Genomic DNA, 20,456 nt, shown 5'->3' on the forward strand with positions numbered 1-20,456 from the left:
CTGACCTTGAAGATTGTAGTCATGTCGCCACAAGCCAAGGAATGCCGGCAGCGACCAGAAGCTGGAAGAGGCAAGGAATGGATCCTACCCTACAGTCTCCAGAGGAAGTGCAACCCTTCTGGCACCTTGATTTCGGCCCAGTGAAACTGATTTTGAGCATCTGGCTTCCAGAACTGTAAGAGAATAAATTTCTATTGTTTAAGCCACCCAGTCCATGGTAGTTTGATACAGCAGCCCCAGGAAAAGGATACATCATTGTTTTTATTCTCCCTTTTACAGATTTCCAGGATTGATTTTGGGAGCGGAAGATAGCAGCACAAACGTCATTGTCCTTTTGGCAACTACAGGTAAAGCACTAAGTCTGTAAATAATTTCAGGAGGACTGACATGTTTACAATATTTTGTTTCACATTAGTGACTATGGTATACTTCTCTATCTATTTGGGACTTCTTTAAAAATCTGAATCTATCAGTAAACTGTTACATCTGTCTCCACGAAGAGCGCTTACATTTTTATGATTTGTAATTTCTCTTAGGTAACTTTTGGATTTGTTGCTGTTGCGCGTGGGATATTTTCTATTATGTGTTCTAATTAGTTACTGTTTTTGTGGGGTAAGGCTCTTGATTTGGTGTAGTAACCTTCCGTACACTATCTTTCTGAACTTCCTTATTTATTTGTATATTCCACAGGCCTATTCCTTTTACTTTTCTAGGCAGATGGGCATATTGTTACCAAATAGCATCTCTTTCTTTTCAATGTTCATATCTCTTATTTATTTTTACATGCATAGCTCTGGCTTTGTGTTCCACTGCAGGTTTGAACAGTAGAGGTGAGAGTCTATATCTGTCTTGTTCCTGATTTCAATGAGAACGCTTCTACCATTTCACATCTAACTATGTTTGCTGTAGAATTGAGAAAAAGGAAGTTCCCGTCTGAGTTTGCCAGAAGTTTGTACCGTCAACTCACGTTGAATTTCTTTCATAGGCTTTTTCTATACCTATTGGAACAATCAAATGTTTTTTGTTGATGTTGTTGTTGTTGTTTTTACAGGACTTTGTTGGGGAACAGTGTGTACTTTCAGGACTTTTTTTTCCCAGATCAAGTTGTTGTCCTTTCAGTCTTAGTTGTGGAGGGCACAGCTCAATTCCAGGTCCAGTTGCCGTTGCTAGTTGCAGGGGGCACAGCCCACCATCCCTTGTGGGGGTCGAACCAGCAACCTTGTGGTTGAGAACCCGCATTCCAACCAACGGAGCCATCCGGGAGGCAGCTCAGCTTAAGGTGTCGTGTTCAATCTTAGTTGCAGGGGGCAGAGCCCACCATCCCTTGCGGGACTCAAGGAATTGAACTGGCAACCTTGTGGTTGAGAGCCCACTGGCCCATGTGGGAATCGAACCGGCAGCTTTCGGAGTTAGGAGCACAGAGCTCCAACTGCCTGAGACACCAGGACGGCCCAATCAAATGTTTTTTCTCCTCTAATTTGTTAATGTGGGGGATTACAGTTCAAAGTATTTTCTAATGTTAAATCATGTTTTCATTCCTCGGCACCATTTATTTGCTCATTTAATTCACTGCTGTGTTGACTATGCTATTTTATTTAAGATTTATTTATTTACTGCTATGTGAATAGCTTGGCTCAAGTGTTTTTCTTTGTGTGAGTGGGGACCAATGTTCTCATTTGGTTTTTGAATCAAGGAGAGCTGGCTAGGGACAATGAGTTGAATAATTTCCTTTTTTTTTTTTTTTTTCATGCTTTGGAAAAGTTCACAAAAGCTAGCAGTTAATTTTCCCTGACCTTGGTAGAAGTGGCTTCAAAATGGTCTTATTCTGGATATTTGAGAGTGGCTTAAATTTTAAATAGTTTCCATTTGTATTTTTGCATTGAAGTTTTTTTAATGGATCAATTTGGTTATTTATTTTCTAAGAAGTGGTCCATTTTACTAAGGATTTCAAGGTTAATGGCACGATATTTATAATAAAAAGTATTGCAGAAACTCCTAAACTTATACACCAGTAGAAAGAATAGGATAATGAAGGCAATATACGTGATATTCAGCATCAACAATTATCAATACATGGCCAATGTGTTTCCAATTACCCCCCCCACTAGCCCCCCACCCCCCATTTCTGCAACTGGGACAATGTGAAGCAAGTCCAAGGTATCACATCTAAGTATTTCAGCACACATTTCTAAAAGATAATGAATCTTTTTAAAAATGTAAACTTAATACAATTATTAGTCCTAAAAATCTTTGTCATTAGTATCAAATATCCAGTTATTTTTCACAGTTATCTGAGAGCCTAATACTTTTAAAAAATTTAATTTCTTTGAATTGATGTCCAAATACAGTCTAACAACTCTGATTATATCCTTTAAGCCTTGTTTTCATCTATAGATTTCCTCCATATCACCGCTTTCTCCTTGCATTCAAAAACAAAAGTCTTGTGTTTTGCCCTATTTCCCATAGTCTGGATTTTGCTGACTGTGACACTTTGGTATGCTTAAACAGGTTTTTCAGGCCCCTGTATTTCTTAAATTGAGAGTTAGAGGTAGAAACTTGATCAGACTGGTTTTTGTTTCCTTCCTTCCTTCCTTCCTTCCTTCCTTCCTTCCTTCCTTCCTTCCTTCCTTCCCTCCTTCTTTCTTTTCTTCCTTCCTTTTTCCTTCCATCCACAAGACCACTCCATAGGTGATGCTGAGTACCTCCATTGGGAGGTATATATACCTGGTTGTGTCCTTTTGTATTGATGTGAGCAGTCATTGATGATAATGACTTTTATTTATTAATCCCTTAGGGTTCACAGAATGATCATTCTCTCATTTCTTAGTTAACGTAAACAATTTTATACAGGCATATCTCATTGATATTGCAGGTTTTGTTCCAAACCACAGTCATAAAGCGAGTATTGCAATAAAGCGAATCATAATCTTTTTGCTGGTGGAAGGTCTTGCCTTCCATTTGTAAAAAAAATGCAACATCTATGAAGCATGATAAAGCAAAGCACAATAAAAACTTGTGTGTAGATACATTTTTCTGTCCATAGTTTGGTTATCCTGAAGGGAACTTGTTGTGTTCCATTATATTAAAATCTTTACTGCATCTAAATTTTGTACAAATTTACTTAACTTGTTTGTTCCTGCTTTTCTCTTTAGTAATTGATCATATTTGCAACAATGTGTTTAAGATTTTCCAAGGAATGGCTTGTATGTGTTGGCTCTGCTGTTTTCTGCATTATTAATTCTGCATTTATCTTTATTATTTCCTGGTTTCTGCTTCTTTAGATTGAATATGCTATTTATTCTGTAGCTTCTTGACTTGCTTGGCTGTTTTAAATATTTCTCGTGTTCTAATACATCTCTTTAAGCCTACACTTCTCATTGAGTACCACTTGAGATGTATCACACAGAGAGTGTTGTATATCTTCATGTTTATTGTTTGAATATTTTACAAGTTGAGTATATCACTCTTACTTATGCTATTAGAATTTCTATTTTTGTTCTCTTAACAATGTGTTTCACAGAGTAAAAGATTTTAATTTTGATGAAGCCTAATTTGTCATTTTTCCCCCTTTTATGAATTGTGCTTTTGGTTTCAAGTCTCAGAAATCTTTGCTTAACCTGAGTTGCAATGATATCTCCCTTTTTTTTTCTAAATTTTTTGGTTTTACACTTTATATTTACATCTATGATTCATTTTGAATTAATTTTTGGATGAAATGTGAGGTGTGAAGGTTCATTTTTACCATTCATAGAAAAGGCCATCCTTCTTCCATTCAGTTGCTTTTGAACCTTTGTCAAAATGCCGTGGACATTTTTCTGTGGCTCTATTTCTGGGTGCTTTGTTCTTTTACATTCATCTATACGTCTATCCCTTTGCTTATACCACATTGTTTTGATTACTGTGGCTTGAATCAGATCTCTTAAAACTGGGTGATGTTCCTCCCACTTTCTTCTTCTTTTTCCAAAATTATTTTATCTACTCTAGGTCCCATTCCCTTTCCATATAAATTTTAGAATAAGCTTATCTAGATCTATAAAAATCCTGTTGGGATTTTGATTGGAATCATGCTCAATTTATAGATCAATTTGGAGAGGGTAGACATTTATTATTCTGCATCTTCTAGTCCATTAAAACAACATCTCTTTATTTATGCAGGTTTTCTTTTATTTCTTTCATCAATGTTTTTTGAGTTTGCAGCATACAGATCTAGTACATGTTTTCATAGGTCAATAACTCAGTATTTTCATTTTTTGAGTTATTTTAAATGGTATGTTTAAAAATTTAACTTCACAATTGTGCATTGGCGGTATATAGAGACTGGATTGTTTTATTGTTTGACTCTGTATCTTGTGACCTTGTTATGTTTACTTATTAGTTGTAGGGGTCATACTAAGATTTGAACATAGATATTGGTCTGATGGGCACAGATGTAAAGAGGGCATGTAGCACTGTAGTCCTCTGCTTAGTATAAAGGTCCTTTAAACAGTAAAAAGGCAACTGAGGGAGCTCTTCTTTCAAGGAGCAGTGAACCATTTCTGTAGGCTAAGAGGATTTAAGAAAATCTATAGGTTCAAGACTCTCAAGTGCATTTACACAAATATAACTCTCCCATATGTCAGTTTCCAACTCCTTCCCGTTTAGGGGCCTGACTTTGGCATATGACACTCACCAAAGATAAGAATCCATTCAACATCTTCTGAAATTCTGCTACTCTAACAAGTAAGACCTGGATCTAAACTTTAGCTCGGTCAACTCTGTGGTAGCAGATGGGAGTCTCTTTAAACACTGCCAAGGAGTCGAACTCTAACTTACACATTGCTTTGAATTGGTGATTAATTGACATAAACCTGTTACTTTTTCTCTTAAAAGCATCACTGGTACTCAACAATGGCCACCCAGTTTCACAATTTCCCTTTTTTCTTAAATGCCAGAGATATTACAAAAGAAAAACAAAGTTGAAGGACTTACTCTATCCAATTCAAAAACATGCTATAAAACTACAGTGATTAACACAGTGAAGTATTGATTGAAGTGCTGGCATAAAGATCAATGGAATAGAATTGAAAGTGCAGAAATAAACACAAGTTTATGGTTAATTGATTTTTGATAAAAGGGCCAAGACAATTCAGTGGAAGAAAGGACAGTTTTTTTCAACAAATGATGCTAGGAAAATTGGGTGTCTTACGTGCAAAAATACTGGGAGTGCCAACAACATGAAAACAAGTGGACACTTTGGTCAACGTTGCTCAAGCAGTAGTTCGCCGTAATCAGAAGTGTCTGAACACTGGTGGTAACCACTTTGAGCACCTTTTGTGATTGCAGAAGTTATATGTGACTTGTATTCATCTTTTGTTATTGGTATATATTGAGTATTAAAATTTTAAGACAGTTTTCCTTTCTTAAAATGTGCATACATTTTTTTGGCACCCTCTGTATATATAAATTGGAGTTCATCAAAATTAAAAAGTTTTCACTTCAAAAGACACCATTAAAAAAAATGAAAAGACAATCCACAGACAAAGAGAAAGTACTTGCAAATCATGTATATGCCAGACTCATATCCAGAAAACATAAAGAACTCTTATAACTCAATATTAAGAAGGCAAACAACCTAATAATAGATATGTAAAAGGTTTATATAAAAATTGCACCAAAGAAGATACAAGTATATGAACCGATATGTAAAAGTATGCTTAACAAAGATGCTAAGGTCATTGGGGAAATTCAAATTAAAACCATAATGAGATACCACTTTATAGCTACCAGAATCGCTAAAATTTTAAAAAAGCAATAAATGTTTATGGTATTTTAGAGAAATTGGAACTTTCATATATTGCTGTTAGGTATTTAAATTGTACACCCAATTTGTAAAACAGTTAATTTTCTTAAAAATTAAAACATCAACTTACAACAACACCCGGTAAAACAACTCATGTCCGCACAAAGACTTGTAAGGGAACATTCATAGCAGCATTAATCATAACAGCCAAAAAGTGGAAGCAACCCAAATGTCATCAACTGGTAAATGTATTTTTAAAAAGCAGTAAGTCCATATAATAACGTTACGTTCTTCAACTCAAAGGAACAAACTATTGATGCATTGTGTAGAGCATGGTGGGGTGTTAAAAACATGCCAAGTGAAAGACGCAAGATCCAAAGACCACATATTATGATTCCATTTTTATGAAATTTCCAGAAAAGGCAACTTAGAGACAAAAAACATATAAATGTTTTTCTGTGGCTAAAATGCGAATGCAGATTGATTGTAAGTTATTTTGAGGGAATTTTGGGGGTTGCTATTGTCTGAATGTGTTCCCCAAAATGCATATATTGAAATCTTAACCCATAAAGATAATGGTATTACGAGGTGGGGCCTTTGGGAAGTACTTAGAGCATGAGGGTGGAGGGAGTGCTCATAAATGGGATTAGTGCCCTTGTAAAAGAGGATCTAGAGAGATCCCTCGCCCCTTCCATCAAATGAAGACACAGCAAGAAGGCTGTGAACCAGGAAGTAGGCCTCCATCACAATGTGACCAGACTGGAGCCGTGAGCTTGGAGTTCCCAGCTTCCAGGACTGTGAGAAATAAATTTCTGTTTTTAATAAGCCAGCCATTCTGTGGTATTTTGTTATAGTAGCCCGAATGGACTAAGACGGGGTGATACAAATGTCGTAGAACTAGATTTTGATGCTTGTCATACAGCTCTATAAATGTACTGAAAATCGTTGTATTCATACTTACAATTGATAAATTTTATGCCATGTCAATTATGTCTTCTTAAAGCTATAAAAGTATGAATCTGCTGATCATCATAACAGTGAGTCTGATTGTTAGGTACCACTAGCATAGATGGGCAAAAGTGGCATTATGCACATTAGTGCCATTAAGCTAGTTATCTACTAAAAATTTTTGCTAATTCTTACCCTTGTATCAGTGACCAATAAATATTATCACTCACTATACCTTGGTGGCTCCACAAGAGCTTTTATGAAATGAGCTATATCCTACTAGGGCAACAGAGCTGAATCATTGTCTGATCCTGCCCTTGAACAACTGAGGAATAATTGGAAAAACTACTTAATCCTGTTAAGTCTCAGACACAATTTAATGGAGGCCCATGAATATAGTAAGTTGTCTGATAAAAGACATTTATGTTTGAGAGCATCAAATGCGTATCAGTTTTATTGAGTTAGGAAGCCATGTCTGATTGGTAAATCTTTGTTTTTCAGATAGTATAAAATAGCCAGTGGCCTTTATTTTAGTCCTCTTCAGGGTATTGGTTGAGAGTTTGATGTCAGTGGAGTTTAGCAGCTTTAATCTGAGACATTTCAGAACCATGGTACCAGGACCATACCCTGAACTTGGCTCACTGTCTTAGTCCATTCTGGCTGCTGTATAACAAAGTAACATAGACTGAGTGGCTTATAAACAACAGAAACATATTTCTCAGTTCTGGAGGCTGAAAGTCCAACATCAGGGTGCCAGCCAATATGGCTGGCTTCTGGTGAGCACCGTCTTCCGTGTTGCAAACTGCTGTCTTCTCATTGTGTCCTCATATGGTGGAAAGAGAGCTACAGCCCTCCCTTTTAGAAGGGCACTAATCTCATTCATGAAGGATCCACCCTCATGACCTAAGCTGCCCACAAAGGCCCCATCTCCAATACCATCACATCAGGGGATAGGATTTCAGCATATGAATTTAGGGGGGACAAAAACATTCACTCCATTATCTCACTGTAGCCACCCATACTCCTCATCAAGGTACATGAAACCTCTTACAAACTCATCCCAACCTCCTGCAGTGTCAGCTCCTGTCACCCCATTCATGCCCTGCACTCTAGCTACACTCACCTTCTCACTGTTCCTTGAGAAATCTAAGCTCTCTCACAACTACATTCGTTGTAAACGTTATTCCCTTGGCTAGTACTACACAATTTACCCTTTCAGGAACAGCTAAAATAGCACCTCTTTTTTGAAGCCGTCCTCAAATGTCGCCATCACATTTTCTCTCTCCTCCAGCTTACACAGCTATTTTTACTTACTTCTTGTGTTGCACTTATTACAGTATATTATGCCTTTTTATACCTGGTAAATTGTGCATTTCCCAAGGAAGAGAATATACCTATCCATGTTTCAGTCCTTAAGTCCCGGTATAGTATATGGCGCATGGGATCATTGAGTTACTGGATACATGACTCAAGGATGCATGAGGTTCAGTCGCTATTGTTATCTTTAAAAAAAACCAAAAAACAACAATACAGCCCCAAGCCTCCAAGTCAAATCCTCTTTCAGAGGAGGATAAATAAGACCAGCTGACCTACACGTAACCTGTGAGAAGGACAGTATTTAGAGAAGAGAGTGGTGAGGGGCAGCGCTGAGTGTCTAAAACATTCTTGTCAGGTATTCATATTATGTGACATCTGAAGTCAGAAAAATCACAAGATCAGAAATTTACAGGTAAGAAAAGTGGAAAAAGGTAACCATGTGAGGTTATAGATGGGTTCATTAATTTGATTGTGGGATCCTTTCACAAGTTACTCACATATATGAACTCATCATGCTATAAATTTTAAATATATTACAATTGTATTTGTCAATTATACTCCAATGAAGTTGGAATAAAAAGAAATTTACAGATGAAAGTTAATAGTTTTAGAAATTTTCTTTAGGTATTGTTAAAAAAATATGCTTTATCTCAACTGTCAATAAATAGCTTTTGAAATTTTCTCTAGTGATAAAACATAGAACTGGTTATATTATCTATTGCCAAGGTCACCACCTTGAGTCTTATCGTAAGTGGCATTCCCTTTGATGTATTAAAAATAGTAATAATAGCTATAATCTATTGCATATCGGCTATACACCAGTAATTCTGCTCATTGTTTTGCATATATTATTCCAAATCTTAGTATGCCAACAATATGAGGTCACTTTACAGATGAGTAAATTGAGGCCCAGAAAGCTATAGCAAATTGTTCTAGATTAGTCAAGTGGAAGAGCCAAGATGTGAATACAGATTCATCTTATCCAGAGTTCATAATCTGTCCTCTGTGTCATGAATAATTTTGCTTCATAGGTGTTAAAGGGAGCTAGAGTTAGACAAGAAAACTATATATATAATTGATAAAGGTGAATTGTGAGTACAAGTTATTTCAGAAATAATTGCAAATTTGGTGACCAAGTAATTACATCAGATTCCTTTAAGACATAGTACAAGTTATTCTAGCAGTAAATAATAGCTACAGTAAATAAATACTCAGTGCATTTATCTGTTGTGTATTAATAGACTGTTTCACATATAAGAATACTTGAAAAATATCAGCCAGCACTGTTGGGTATTAAGAACATTTAAAGAGATCTGAAAACTCAAAAATGTGCTTTACACACAAGTATGTCTTTATTAAACAGAACAACCTAAACATTGAGGAATAAAGTCAAATCTAGAAGCAATCATTTAACTTCTGTCTGTGCCTCAATGCATTCCAATTGCTATTTTAATAGTACCAGTAAAATGTGTCTGTTTATGTAAATTCCAAAATCACACATTTTGTATTGTATTTACATAAGCACTTTGGGCACTGCTTAGGAAAATATGCACTATTCAGCAGATTCTGGAGCCATGGGGTTTGAGTTATTACCAAAAGGATCCTTCACCTCTAAGTACGAGTCATATACTTTCAAATAGACAGGTAAAATGTTACAGCCATAGGCTTGTTCGAGAAACAGTGTAATAATAAGATGTATTAAAACCATGACAAATAAACTAATAAGGTCATGAATAAAAAACATAATAATTTTTATTTTTAAAATATTTTAAAGAAAATAGGGGCGGCCAGATGGCTCAGTTGGTTAGAGCACAAGCTCTCAACAGCAGGGTTGCCGGTTCAATTCCCGCATGGGATGGTGGGCCGTGCTCCCTTCAACTAAAGATTGAAAACGATGACTGGACTTGGAGCTGAGCTGCGCCCTCCAAAACTAAGACGGAAAGGACAACAACTTGAAGCTGAATAGCACCCTCCACAACTAAGATTGAAAGGACAACAACTTGACTTGGAAAAAAAGGCCTGGAAGTACACACTATTCCTCAATAAAGTCCTGTTCCCCTTCCCCAATAAAATCTTAAAAAAAAAAAAAATCCATTGTAATGGGGAAAAAGGAAGATTTTTTTTTTGTTTTTAACTTTAAAAAAATTTTTTTTTATTCTAAGTGTGCTTTTCCAGGACCCATCAGCTCCAAGTCAAGTAGTTGTTTCAATCTAGTTGTAGAGGGCGCAGCTCACAGTGGCCCATGTGGGGGTTGAACTGGCAACCTTGTTGTTAAGAGCACCGCACTCTAACCAGCTGAGCTAACTGGCCGCCCCAGGAAGAAATGTTTAAAAATCTATTCTGGGGGAGTGACAGGAGTTCTGGGGCTAGAACTAACTACAGCTAGAGGAAGAATAAGAGGACTGAGAAGGCCAGGCTCCTGAGACCTAAGGATTCCCACCTGACCGTGAGGCATTGCGAAGGAAACAACATTATCAATATCACATCTGTAGTATTTTTGTAAAAAAAGGCATAACTTCAATGTATTCACGAGACAGCATCAGATAAAATTAAATTGAGGGACATTGTACACCATAGATGACTAATGCTCTTCAAAACTGTAAATGTCCTGAAGGTAAGGAAGGATCGAGAAAATGTGATGGATCAGAGGAAACTAAGGAGAAATGACAACTAAAAGTCATGTGCTATCATGGATTGCATCCTGGAACACAAAAAGCACCTGAGTAGAAAAACTGATAGACTCTGAATACAGTCTATAGTTTAATCATGTTGTACAAATTTTGATCTCTTAGTTTTTATCACTGAACTATGGTTATGTGAGATGTTAACATTAGAGGAACTGAATAAAGGGCATATGGAAACTTTATGTACTATATTTACAATTCTTCTGGAATTTGAAAATGATCTCAACTGTATGTAATACCTTGTGGTCTCAGCTATGTATTTCAAGGATTTTTGTTTTATTGGGCCTTGCATTTCTATGCGTTTTGTACTTGGTGGTTTTTCGGGCTGTCCGTTTTTCCATATTGCTAGAAATAGAAACACTCATCACTTTTAGGTGCCACTAAAACTGCTTCGACAATGTGCCCAGGTTACGGGTAATTCACTTGATGTTGAATCCACTAACAACTTTTAAATTTAAGAAGGCTTAGTATTACTTACTATCACTTCATACACTACCATCCTCCTTGGAGACTTTTTTCGTCTAGGTTCTATGACAGTGTACTCGCCTATTTTCTTCCCACTTATCTCTAGCCATGCTTTCTCGGGATTCTCTGCAGCTATCTGTTTTTTTTTGCTGTGCTTATCCCAAGACTTAGAAGTCTCCTTGTGTTCATCTTCTACATCTAATAGATCACCAAGTCTTGTTGATTTTATTTTATTTCTTAAATGTTTTTGTATCTGTTCATTTATCTCCATCTCCGGTGAGCCTCTCCTCGTCCAGGAAAACCCCATCGCAGTTGCTCCAACAGTCTCTTGAATGGTGTCTAGGTGTCTGGTCCATTCTTCTCCTAGCGTAATTGTTCAAAAACAAATCTGATCATAATAAGGGTGTTTGTTTGTATCCCTCACTGAGCTGTAACGCCCTGAACCACAGCAACCTTGTTTTATTCACTGTGTTAGCCCCACAACAATGCTCCATACTTTTTTTGTTGAGTGAATAAATGACACTAGGAAAGAGATGCAGCATCATCCATGACTGAACGCTGCAGATGAGGCTCTGGGCTTTGGTTACGCAAGTTCATCAATCAGCCCTTTCATGATTTGTGGACTGATTCTCATTGTAATATTCTGAATGGACGTGTCTGCCCTGCATCCTCTCTGTCATGTAGCCATTGTACCATTTTCACCATGGACAGTGTTTGCTACACATTACACTCCCTTCCATATTGCTTACCCTCAGCTAATGTAGTTCAATTGAAAAATATAGTTGTTTTGTTTTTGTTTGTTTCAAGAATGTTGACAAATGGTCTGATAGTGTGGAGACATAGTAGAGAATCTGTGGTGAGACCATAGTTTCTAATTGTTTCTCCCTTAGGGAACAACAATAGTTGATAGCTATTTGCCCTTGGCACTCATTTTCCCCATGAAATGGAGATGTGGCATGGCAGTCAGAAAATTAGTGATTGTTTCAGTCTCTCATTTTGGGGATAGTCTTCCTAATGTGGTCACACAGAGACTCATGCCAAGAGGATGAGATCATGTGCTTGAACATACTTATTTTTTTCTTCCAGCCATTTCTCTTCTCAGCCAGGGAATCCAAGTCAATGAGTTCTTGGCCTATACTACCCTGTTTGATTGTTGATTTTTTTAACGCTATGTATCATCTTACCAATTGGGCTGTAAAGTTTTCAAGGGCAGTGAGCAAGTGATTCATTCCCTTGATAAATTTGTGAAGATCATGTATTATATATCATGTTATTCTATGCAATATTAATAAATACAAATGTTACCCTTTAGTAAATACCTGCCATATTCTAGGTACATGGATGCATGACTTCATTTTAGCCTCAAAATATGTCTGAGAAATATTATTCACATTTTACAGATAAGGAAACTGAAGCTTAGAGAGTTAAGTTACTCACCCAAGGTCACATAGTTGTAGCCAGGATTGAAACCTAATCTGACTGATTTTAAAACCTGTTCTCATTGTACAGCTCGGTGGTTTAAAAAAAATTTTCCCATGGACCTTTTTAAAAACGGAGTATTATTGAAGCATCATTAATAAAGGCAAAAATCAGAACTGCTCTGTTGAAGGAAGGGGTCAAACCTACTTTTGATTGTCCCCTTTCCTCTCTTCCCACAGTGACCCATGTCACATAGGTTTTGATTTATCAGAGCTCCAGAGTGTCAAGTTGGAAAACCCCTCACTATTCCTTGTTACCTCTTTTCACCCTGACCATTTTTTAGTTGAATGAGGAAGAGATTTACTGAAATGATGAAATCACATCCTATTCTTGTCACACTTTCTTTATGAAGGGAGAATGTTTTATGAAACAGTTTCCATGCAACTGCTTTAGCCAAGTGCTGTAGGTAACTCATAATAATTTGAATAGCAATGCAGATTTTGTTTCCATCAGCAGGGGTTTCGAGCAAATTCCTGCATTTTTCTGTAATGAGGAATACCTGGAGAAACAATTGAAAAATGGTAATACCTTGCAAATGAAATTTAGTTGATTGCAAAATGTGGTCGTTCAGCATGAGGAAAAGCCTATATGTAAAGACAAGTTGGTGTACAAAAACCATCAATTTGACTTCTCTCATTTTCAGTCTACAAAAATGGAATGGAATTTATGATGTGTGTCTGTCTGACACTGGATCGTCTAGGGTAGATTTCAGTCATTTTCAGGTTAGTCTTAAACACAGATAAAAGGCAGGAGCCAGATGTTGAAGCTGTGGGTAAAGATCCTGGAATCGCAACAGTACACAATAGGCATTCACCGTCGACAGATGTTAAAAAAGATGAACTATGGTCTTAAAGGGCCAGAGTTAAGCCCAGCTTCTAGTATTTATCTTACAGTTTTCTTAAATGACATTATGAGTCAAATCGTATTATTTATGCCCAAATGTACAGAAAAAGATCACTTGGGCAGGGTTTGGGAACGGGGCGGCAGGCGCCATGTCCGGCTGTGAAGGTGGCAAGAAGTCCCTGAAACAGCCCGAGAGGTAGGCCGAGGAGATGGACTAGGAAGATAAGGCATTCAGGCAGAAGCAAAAGAAGAAACTCAAGGAGCTAAAGGCGAAGACTAAGTGGAAGGACGCCCTGGTCACAGGTGGAATTAAGAAATCTGGCAAAAAGTGAGCTATTCCTTGTGTCTGGGGCAATGGTGATCCTTAATTCCATTCCGGTTTTAACATCTGGATTCCCTGCCATAACACCTGTTTTCACCTATAGCTAGAATGAATTGTGGTCTTGGAGCCTGTTGTATATTGAAGAAGAAACTTTTGTAAAGAAAAAAGATCACTTACTGTGACCCGTTAGTGTGAATTGAGAAGATTCTCATCACTCTTCTTTTCTCTTCACAATGAACAAACGATTGTGGAAAAACACTCATTGTGACTTGGGTAAAAATATTCTGAGAAAACAGTAACTAGAATGAACAGAAGTTTTGAAAGGTATAAAAGATGAATGCTACTTCCAAATTTTACGGATTTGAAAAACTCATGAGCTATATGAGGCTGGGCAATTAAGTTCACGAACTCATCCTAGAAAAAGTGCTACACACCTCATTGCTGAATATCACTATGGTCACCTTCGAAGTACTCCCCTGGGGAAGCTATGCACCAACGCCAGCGCCTAGTCCACCCTTCAAAGCAATTTTGGAACTCTTTTTCTGGAATGGCCATCAGAGCTGTCATCGTATTACCCTTGATGTCCTGAATGTCATCAAAATGTCTTCCTTTCCATATTTCCTATATCTTTGGGTAAAGAAAGAAGTCATTGGGGGCCAGATCAGTTGAGGAGGGAGGGTGTTCCAATACAGTTATGTGTTTACTGGCTAAAAACTCCCTCACAGACAGTGCCGTGTGAGCTGGTGCATTGTCGTGATGCAAGAGCCATGAATTGTTGGCGAAAGTTCAGGTTGTCTAACTTTTTCATGCAGCCTTTTCAGCACTTCCAAATAGTAAACTTGGTGAACTGTTTGTCCAGTTGGTACAAATTCATAATGAATAATCCCTCTGATATATGATTACAAACAAGTCTCTGAGCTACATTCTTCTCTTTAGAAATGAGAGTATTTTGAGAATGGGCATAACAAGGTGATGAAAAACAAATAATGGTCTTAAAGCTTTCACTTAGAAGTATTATACTGTAACTGCCACTCTTATTCCACAGGTTACAATCTCATGGTCAAACCCCAAATCAGTGGGACAGGAGTATATTCTGCTTGCAGGAAAGGCATGACAAGGGCTTGAAGGGAATAATTGTGAACAAACAATGTCTACCACAGTACCCTTATACCCATTGTTAAAATGTTTGTGTACAGCTTTCATACTATGCTTATTTGACCTGAATTTTGATGGACAAATAGACATTAGCAATACTATGAATTTTTTGATTTTTCATTCATAAATATATCACTTCTCTACAAAAGGCTCTATAATCCTTAACCAAACTATCCATACATCTCAACTTTCTTTTTAAAATATTATATGTTCACATGAGTTTCAGAGATCTAGTTCTATAATTTTAGCAGTAATATATAATTTTTATCTTCTAAGTTTACTTACAAACCTGATTTAAATGAATTTTGGAACATCCTAAATGGGAGACAAGTTCAAGTTAATACATAACTATTTTCACCATTCTGTTCATTTAATGGTAATTCATTTGACTATTTAGAAAAAGAAAATCACTTGGTCTAACTAATTATTCCTACATCAGCCTACCCATATTGTAGAACTCACTGCAGGATAAGTGGCATAGAAATTTACTCTGATTAACAATGCTATACTTGATTATATTCCTGGCATTCTAATAAAAATGAGTCCACATAAGAGACTAATTTGAAATATTCCCTCAGTATTTAATGTAAAGCAATGCACTCTGAAAGAATGCACTCTCAATATAAATACTAAATCTGGAAGGGTAAGCCTCCCAAATGAAAATGACTTACTTGCCAATCCCTTCTTTTTTTCTTTTAACTTTTTCTTTTTAAGTGTGTTTTCCCAGGACCTATCAGCTCCAAGTCAAGTAGTTGTTTCAATCTAGTTGTGGAGGGCGCAGCTCACAATGGCCCAGGTGGGGATTGAACTGACAACCTTGGTGTTATCAGCACCACGCTCTAACCAACTGAGCTAACTGGCCACTCCACCAATCCCTTCCTGAAAACACTTTTTAAAATGTCAATTGCTGTCATCATTTTTCTTATCTGCAAAGGCTGTACCGGATGCCAGACAAGAGTCATATGCTATGAAGATAGGTCCTGAAAGCAGTTCAAGGCAGATAGCCGTGCAGCTTCTAACAAGTCCTATGTAGTAGGTTTTTTTCCTAGATACTAACAGACATCCCAGGGACTAGAGGGTGGGGGAAATAGATACATTGTTCACTCCATCCCTGCTGAGGTGTGGACTTCCTGTCCTGAATCTGCCTTTACAAAATAAGATCTCACATTGAGCTTTTCCTACTAAATAGCTACGTGTGTGTGACCTTGGGCCAGTCTGTGTCACCCTGGACCTCAGGTTCCTCATCCTGGCTTTGACATCAGAACACCTGTGACATTTCACGAACTATATCAAATATTCTTTCCAAACCTCAGTTTCGTTTCTATGCAATAAAAATAATGGCAGCATCTCCATTATGAAGCTGTTGTGAGGGTGACAATAAAAGAGACAGCGCATGAAAGCACTTTATAAATTATCAAGTACTGTATAAATGCTCAGAGGAACATCTATCCAGCTTACCTTACAAGACTGTAATAAGAGTGTGAGTAAATTTATATTAATGAATGAATGAGCGTGTAATCATAAAGGTACATTTCCTACACTTCTCATCCTTATTTGTGGCTTTATTATGGCACTGGGTATAATCTGCCATACAATGCAGGTATTTCCGTTTCTGTCTTGCCCACTGGATTCTGGGTACTTAAAAGGCTTAAACATCTCTCTGTTTCCTGTAATGCCTTGGTGGGTGTTCAGTAGGTTGAATCATGCTGTGTCAGACACTGTTCCAAGCACTTTTCATATACTAACTCATTTAGTCCTCAACTGCGAAAGAGAGAATGATGAAAACTTAGATGAATTCGGTGACAGGGAGAATGGACTATAACAATGAATTTTAAAAAATGAGTATACAGGCCTTCTTAACAGTTTTCTTTAAATCTGCAATCAAATTCAAGGCAATAGGCCGGGAGATGCTCGAGAATTTATTGTTTTTGACAACTTTACCTTCTGTCCTTCATGATATGCTTCTACAAACAAAACACAGGACACAAGTTCCCAAGTCCTCTGATTTTAATTCAATGCTTCTCAACCCCCAGAGAAATGTTGTGTTAGGACAAAATACATTCCAGTTCCAGTTCCATGTGTTAGTGAACGTTGGACAAATCATTTCCTCATGTTTTTCTCTCTACGTATTCTAAATTGTAAGGTTATTTCCTTTAAGACAAAATACAGATAATTCATAGCCATATTAGCCACGTCCTTGGAGCAAAGCTAATATATAAAGTGTAACTATTGCATGGTGTTCCTATTGGCAGATGTCCTGGTTTCTATATGACATTAGTAGAAACAAATGCGGTTTTCAGATTGCAAGTAAAATCTGAATATTAAAGGATAAGCAGACAGGAAGAAATCGCAAGCAATTCAGCATGCTTTCAAGAGTTTCATTAGTTACTCAATATCCATTTTAAAAATTACCAGTAGGACAATCGGCCCCATGGATTCTGTGAGGAGAAGGTACCCTTTCTATTTCAAAACTTTAAGATCAAGGGTAAGTTTCACTGTAAACTCAAAGAGGAAGCTGCTTATATTATAATCCCGAAGTTGGCAGCAAGAAAAAAGATGGCTCCTTTTCCTTCATTTACTCTCTCCGTGGGATTCCTAGGTACCTTGAAGAAGGAGCCATGGCAACAATAACTGGCTCAAAAATACATAAAGTTTAGTCTCAGGATGTCCTAGCTGTTGAAACTCCTAGAACAGTCATCTTTTCATTATACTATGCTTTTGGTGTGAACAGAATTCGAGGGCTCTAATCCAGTCCCTGTTTATTTGTTCTGTTATGTTTTGCCCTTACTGACGTACTGAAAGTATATTGCACCTAAATAAGCGGTTGAAAATTGGAAAAATTCAAACAAACTTGTTACCTAACAGTAGATAACCCCTCCCCATCGCCACCCCCAATTCCTGGCCATTTCACTGAAGTCAATCCATTGGTTAGCGAGTTTGGCTGATACTATTTCCTTCATTATTGGCATAGAAAAATCTGCCTGAGGACCTCAGGGTAGCATTGCTCTAATGGTAGCCTGCCAGTGGGGTGACTATTGATAAAGAGAGGGCAAAGAATATGAAGCATTGCTCATGTTTTTCAGTTGTATTTGAACAGAATTGATGTTAAATATTTTTTCCCTCATAATAGTCTAACTTCACGTTATTACCTCTGTTCCTATTCCCTATGCATTATTTATAGAGCAGTGGATAACTTCTGATTTGCCTTACAGAATATAAAATATATTTGAATAAATTCAAATTCTGAAAAATCTTGGAATAGAAGTTAAACTCTGAATATACAAAGTGTGACTTAAAAATATGATGATTGATTTTAGAATGGGAAGATTTGAACTCATCCATCCCAATAAGTGTCATCCCCTTCTAAGTCGTCCACATGGGAGAACATAAACTTATTTCAGTGATGAAGCCACTGCTCAAATAATTCATGAAGCTCCGTTCTTGGAGTTATCTCTGGAGCGTGTGCCTCGCAATCATTTATCCACGAAACATTAATTTAGCATCTTCCATGCACCTGTCACCATTTTTGTATTGTTCCCATCAGATGGATAAGATTTTTTTAAAACCTAAAAAGTAATGTGAATTACTCTAATAAATGTGAGATTGACTAATAGTTCGGTCTAAAAAAAGAGGGAGTAATTACTTAGGCAAATTTCTCAAACGGCTTTCAGCAGGCTTCCAAGAAAATTCTAAATGGTGAAATCCAACCTGTTCTGAGCACTAACGATAGCATTGGAGCAAGTTTTATTTTGAAGCAACACCTTCATTGAACGTATAAGGCTTACTATGTATCAAAGTTAGTATGTTTAATTTGCATAGAAAGAATGTGTAATTTCTTATAGGTACACATGTAAGTGTTAAATTATTTTATATTCTCTGATTATATTTTATAGTGTGCTTTTTATCATCAAATCATATCAATGTCTATCATTTCTGTCATCTATTCTATTCATGGTGTTAACATAAACCAAATTCTAGAGATTTCCATCACCGTCTACAAGGTACAATGAGTTTGAAGACTCCTAGCCTATAATATCCTCCCTGTCAAACTTTATTATGACGCTTGCAAACCAAACCAATGAGATAAGTAAAGGTTCAGAATTATGTATTTAATTCCACAAATTTAATATTGATGCTTCATTCTGGAATGGTATAATTTTATAATATATAATATGTCCATAACTGGCACATCTTGTTTTATTGCCGGCATCTACTGCTAACTTATTACTAGATTGTTTTTGTTGTGTACAGTCTCACCAGCATGGTTGTTAATCTTCTTTGAAACTTTAAATTATGTTAACATTATTTTTTCCCATGAGCAGCTGAAAGATGTAATTTGGTTGTCTTTGATTATATTTTTCTTTTCCACTTATCAAATCGTTTGTCAATATGTCAACACTAAAACGATTAATGCTGTTTGTTATAACATCAGGAGTATTAATAGTTCCATTAAGATGAGGTGGGTTATAAATATTTTCACAGCTGATCAATGTAGCGCGTCATTATGGAAAGAAATCCAGCTGACTGAAGAAATGATGCACATTCTTTTCAAACACTGAGTGTAACAGATTCACTGAGATGTATTTGACTCGCAGCTGAAGCTGTGCATTTCCAATGGTAAGAATAAATATATTCTTCAAAAAACAAAAGTTCCAACAGAATGTAGAACGTAGATATTTCTGTGATTAAATGGTGGGTATCCTGTCCTCTTGTTCTTGTGCGTTAGAATAATCTGGCTACAAAGCCCTGTACAATCCAAAATGTCCATCTAAATGAGAAAGTTGGAAAATCTATGTAGAAAGGCCAAACTCCATCAGTGAACAAATGTTCTGATGATGTTTTACCAGATTAAAGAAGAAAATATAGTGCAGCCATTAAGTGTATGGGTTCTGTAGTCAGACTGCCTGAATCTGAAACCTAGCTCTGTCATTAACTAGTTGTGTGACCTTGAGCAGATTTATTTCACCCCTCTGCACCTCAGTTTCATCGTCTGTAAAATGGGAATAATAATCATATCTTTATCCAGGATTACATGAGTTCATACATGTAAGAACTTAGAATAGTGCTTGGCACATCTTGAGTGCTCTGATTACTAAGTGTCATTGACATAGTTACTTTGTTTTTTATCTAAATGTTAAAAAGTAATGTTTTTCCTCCCCTGACTACTACTGGAAAATGTCCTTCAATGTATGTTTTGCTTGAGTTGGTCTGGGTCATACGTGTATATTTTGAATAGGGATTATTTTTTAAATTTTAAAGTTAAATTTGGTTGGTTGACCTATAAGGTTTCTTCAAACTCTGAGATGTGATACTTTAATTCTTTGAAGTGTGGATATATTCAAATATCACGTGTGCCCCCAGGAGTAATTGACCTGTTATTAAAGATAATTACAATAATCAATAAAAATGCCAACTCTGAAAATAGGTTCATAAACCACTTACAATTCCCAGTTACTTTAGCAAT

The 20,456-nt window shown here is 36.7% G+C and overlaps 1 protein-coding gene and 1 pseudogene across 5 annotated transcripts in view; one reads left to right on the forward strand and one right to left on the reverse strand.

Moving 5' to 3' along the window:
- Positions 1-20,456, reverse strand: part of LOC109456650 (putative MAGE domain-containing protein MAGEA13P) — a 105,560-nt gene that overhangs the window by 4,749 nt on the left and 80,355 nt on the right. For 4 of the 5 annotated variants that reach the window (XM_074323732.2, XM_074323735.2, XM_074323731.2 and 1 more), the window contains one exon: positions 6-173. The exons of the other annotated variant lie outside the window; for it this stretch is intronic. Coding sequence is in view for 1 of the 4 variants with exons in the window: in XM_074323735.2 (XP_074179836.2) it covers positions 6-23 (18 nt within the window). In the remaining 3 variants the exon portion in view is untranslated. The remainder of the gene's footprint in view (positions 1-5; positions 174-20,456) is intronic. 5 annotated transcript variants of the gene reach the window in all.
- Positions 13,665-13,847, forward strand: LOC109456642 (translation machinery-associated protein 7 pseudogene; annotated as a pseudogene).

This window comes from Rhinolophus sinicus, chromosome 18, assembly GCF_057876585.1.
Source record: "Rhinolophus sinicus isolate RSI-liver-muscle chromosome 18, RSI-T2T, whole genome shotgun sequence".
Lineage (NCBI taxonomy): Eukaryota > Metazoa > Chordata > Mammalia > Chiroptera > Rhinolophidae > Rhinolophus > Rhinolophus sinicus.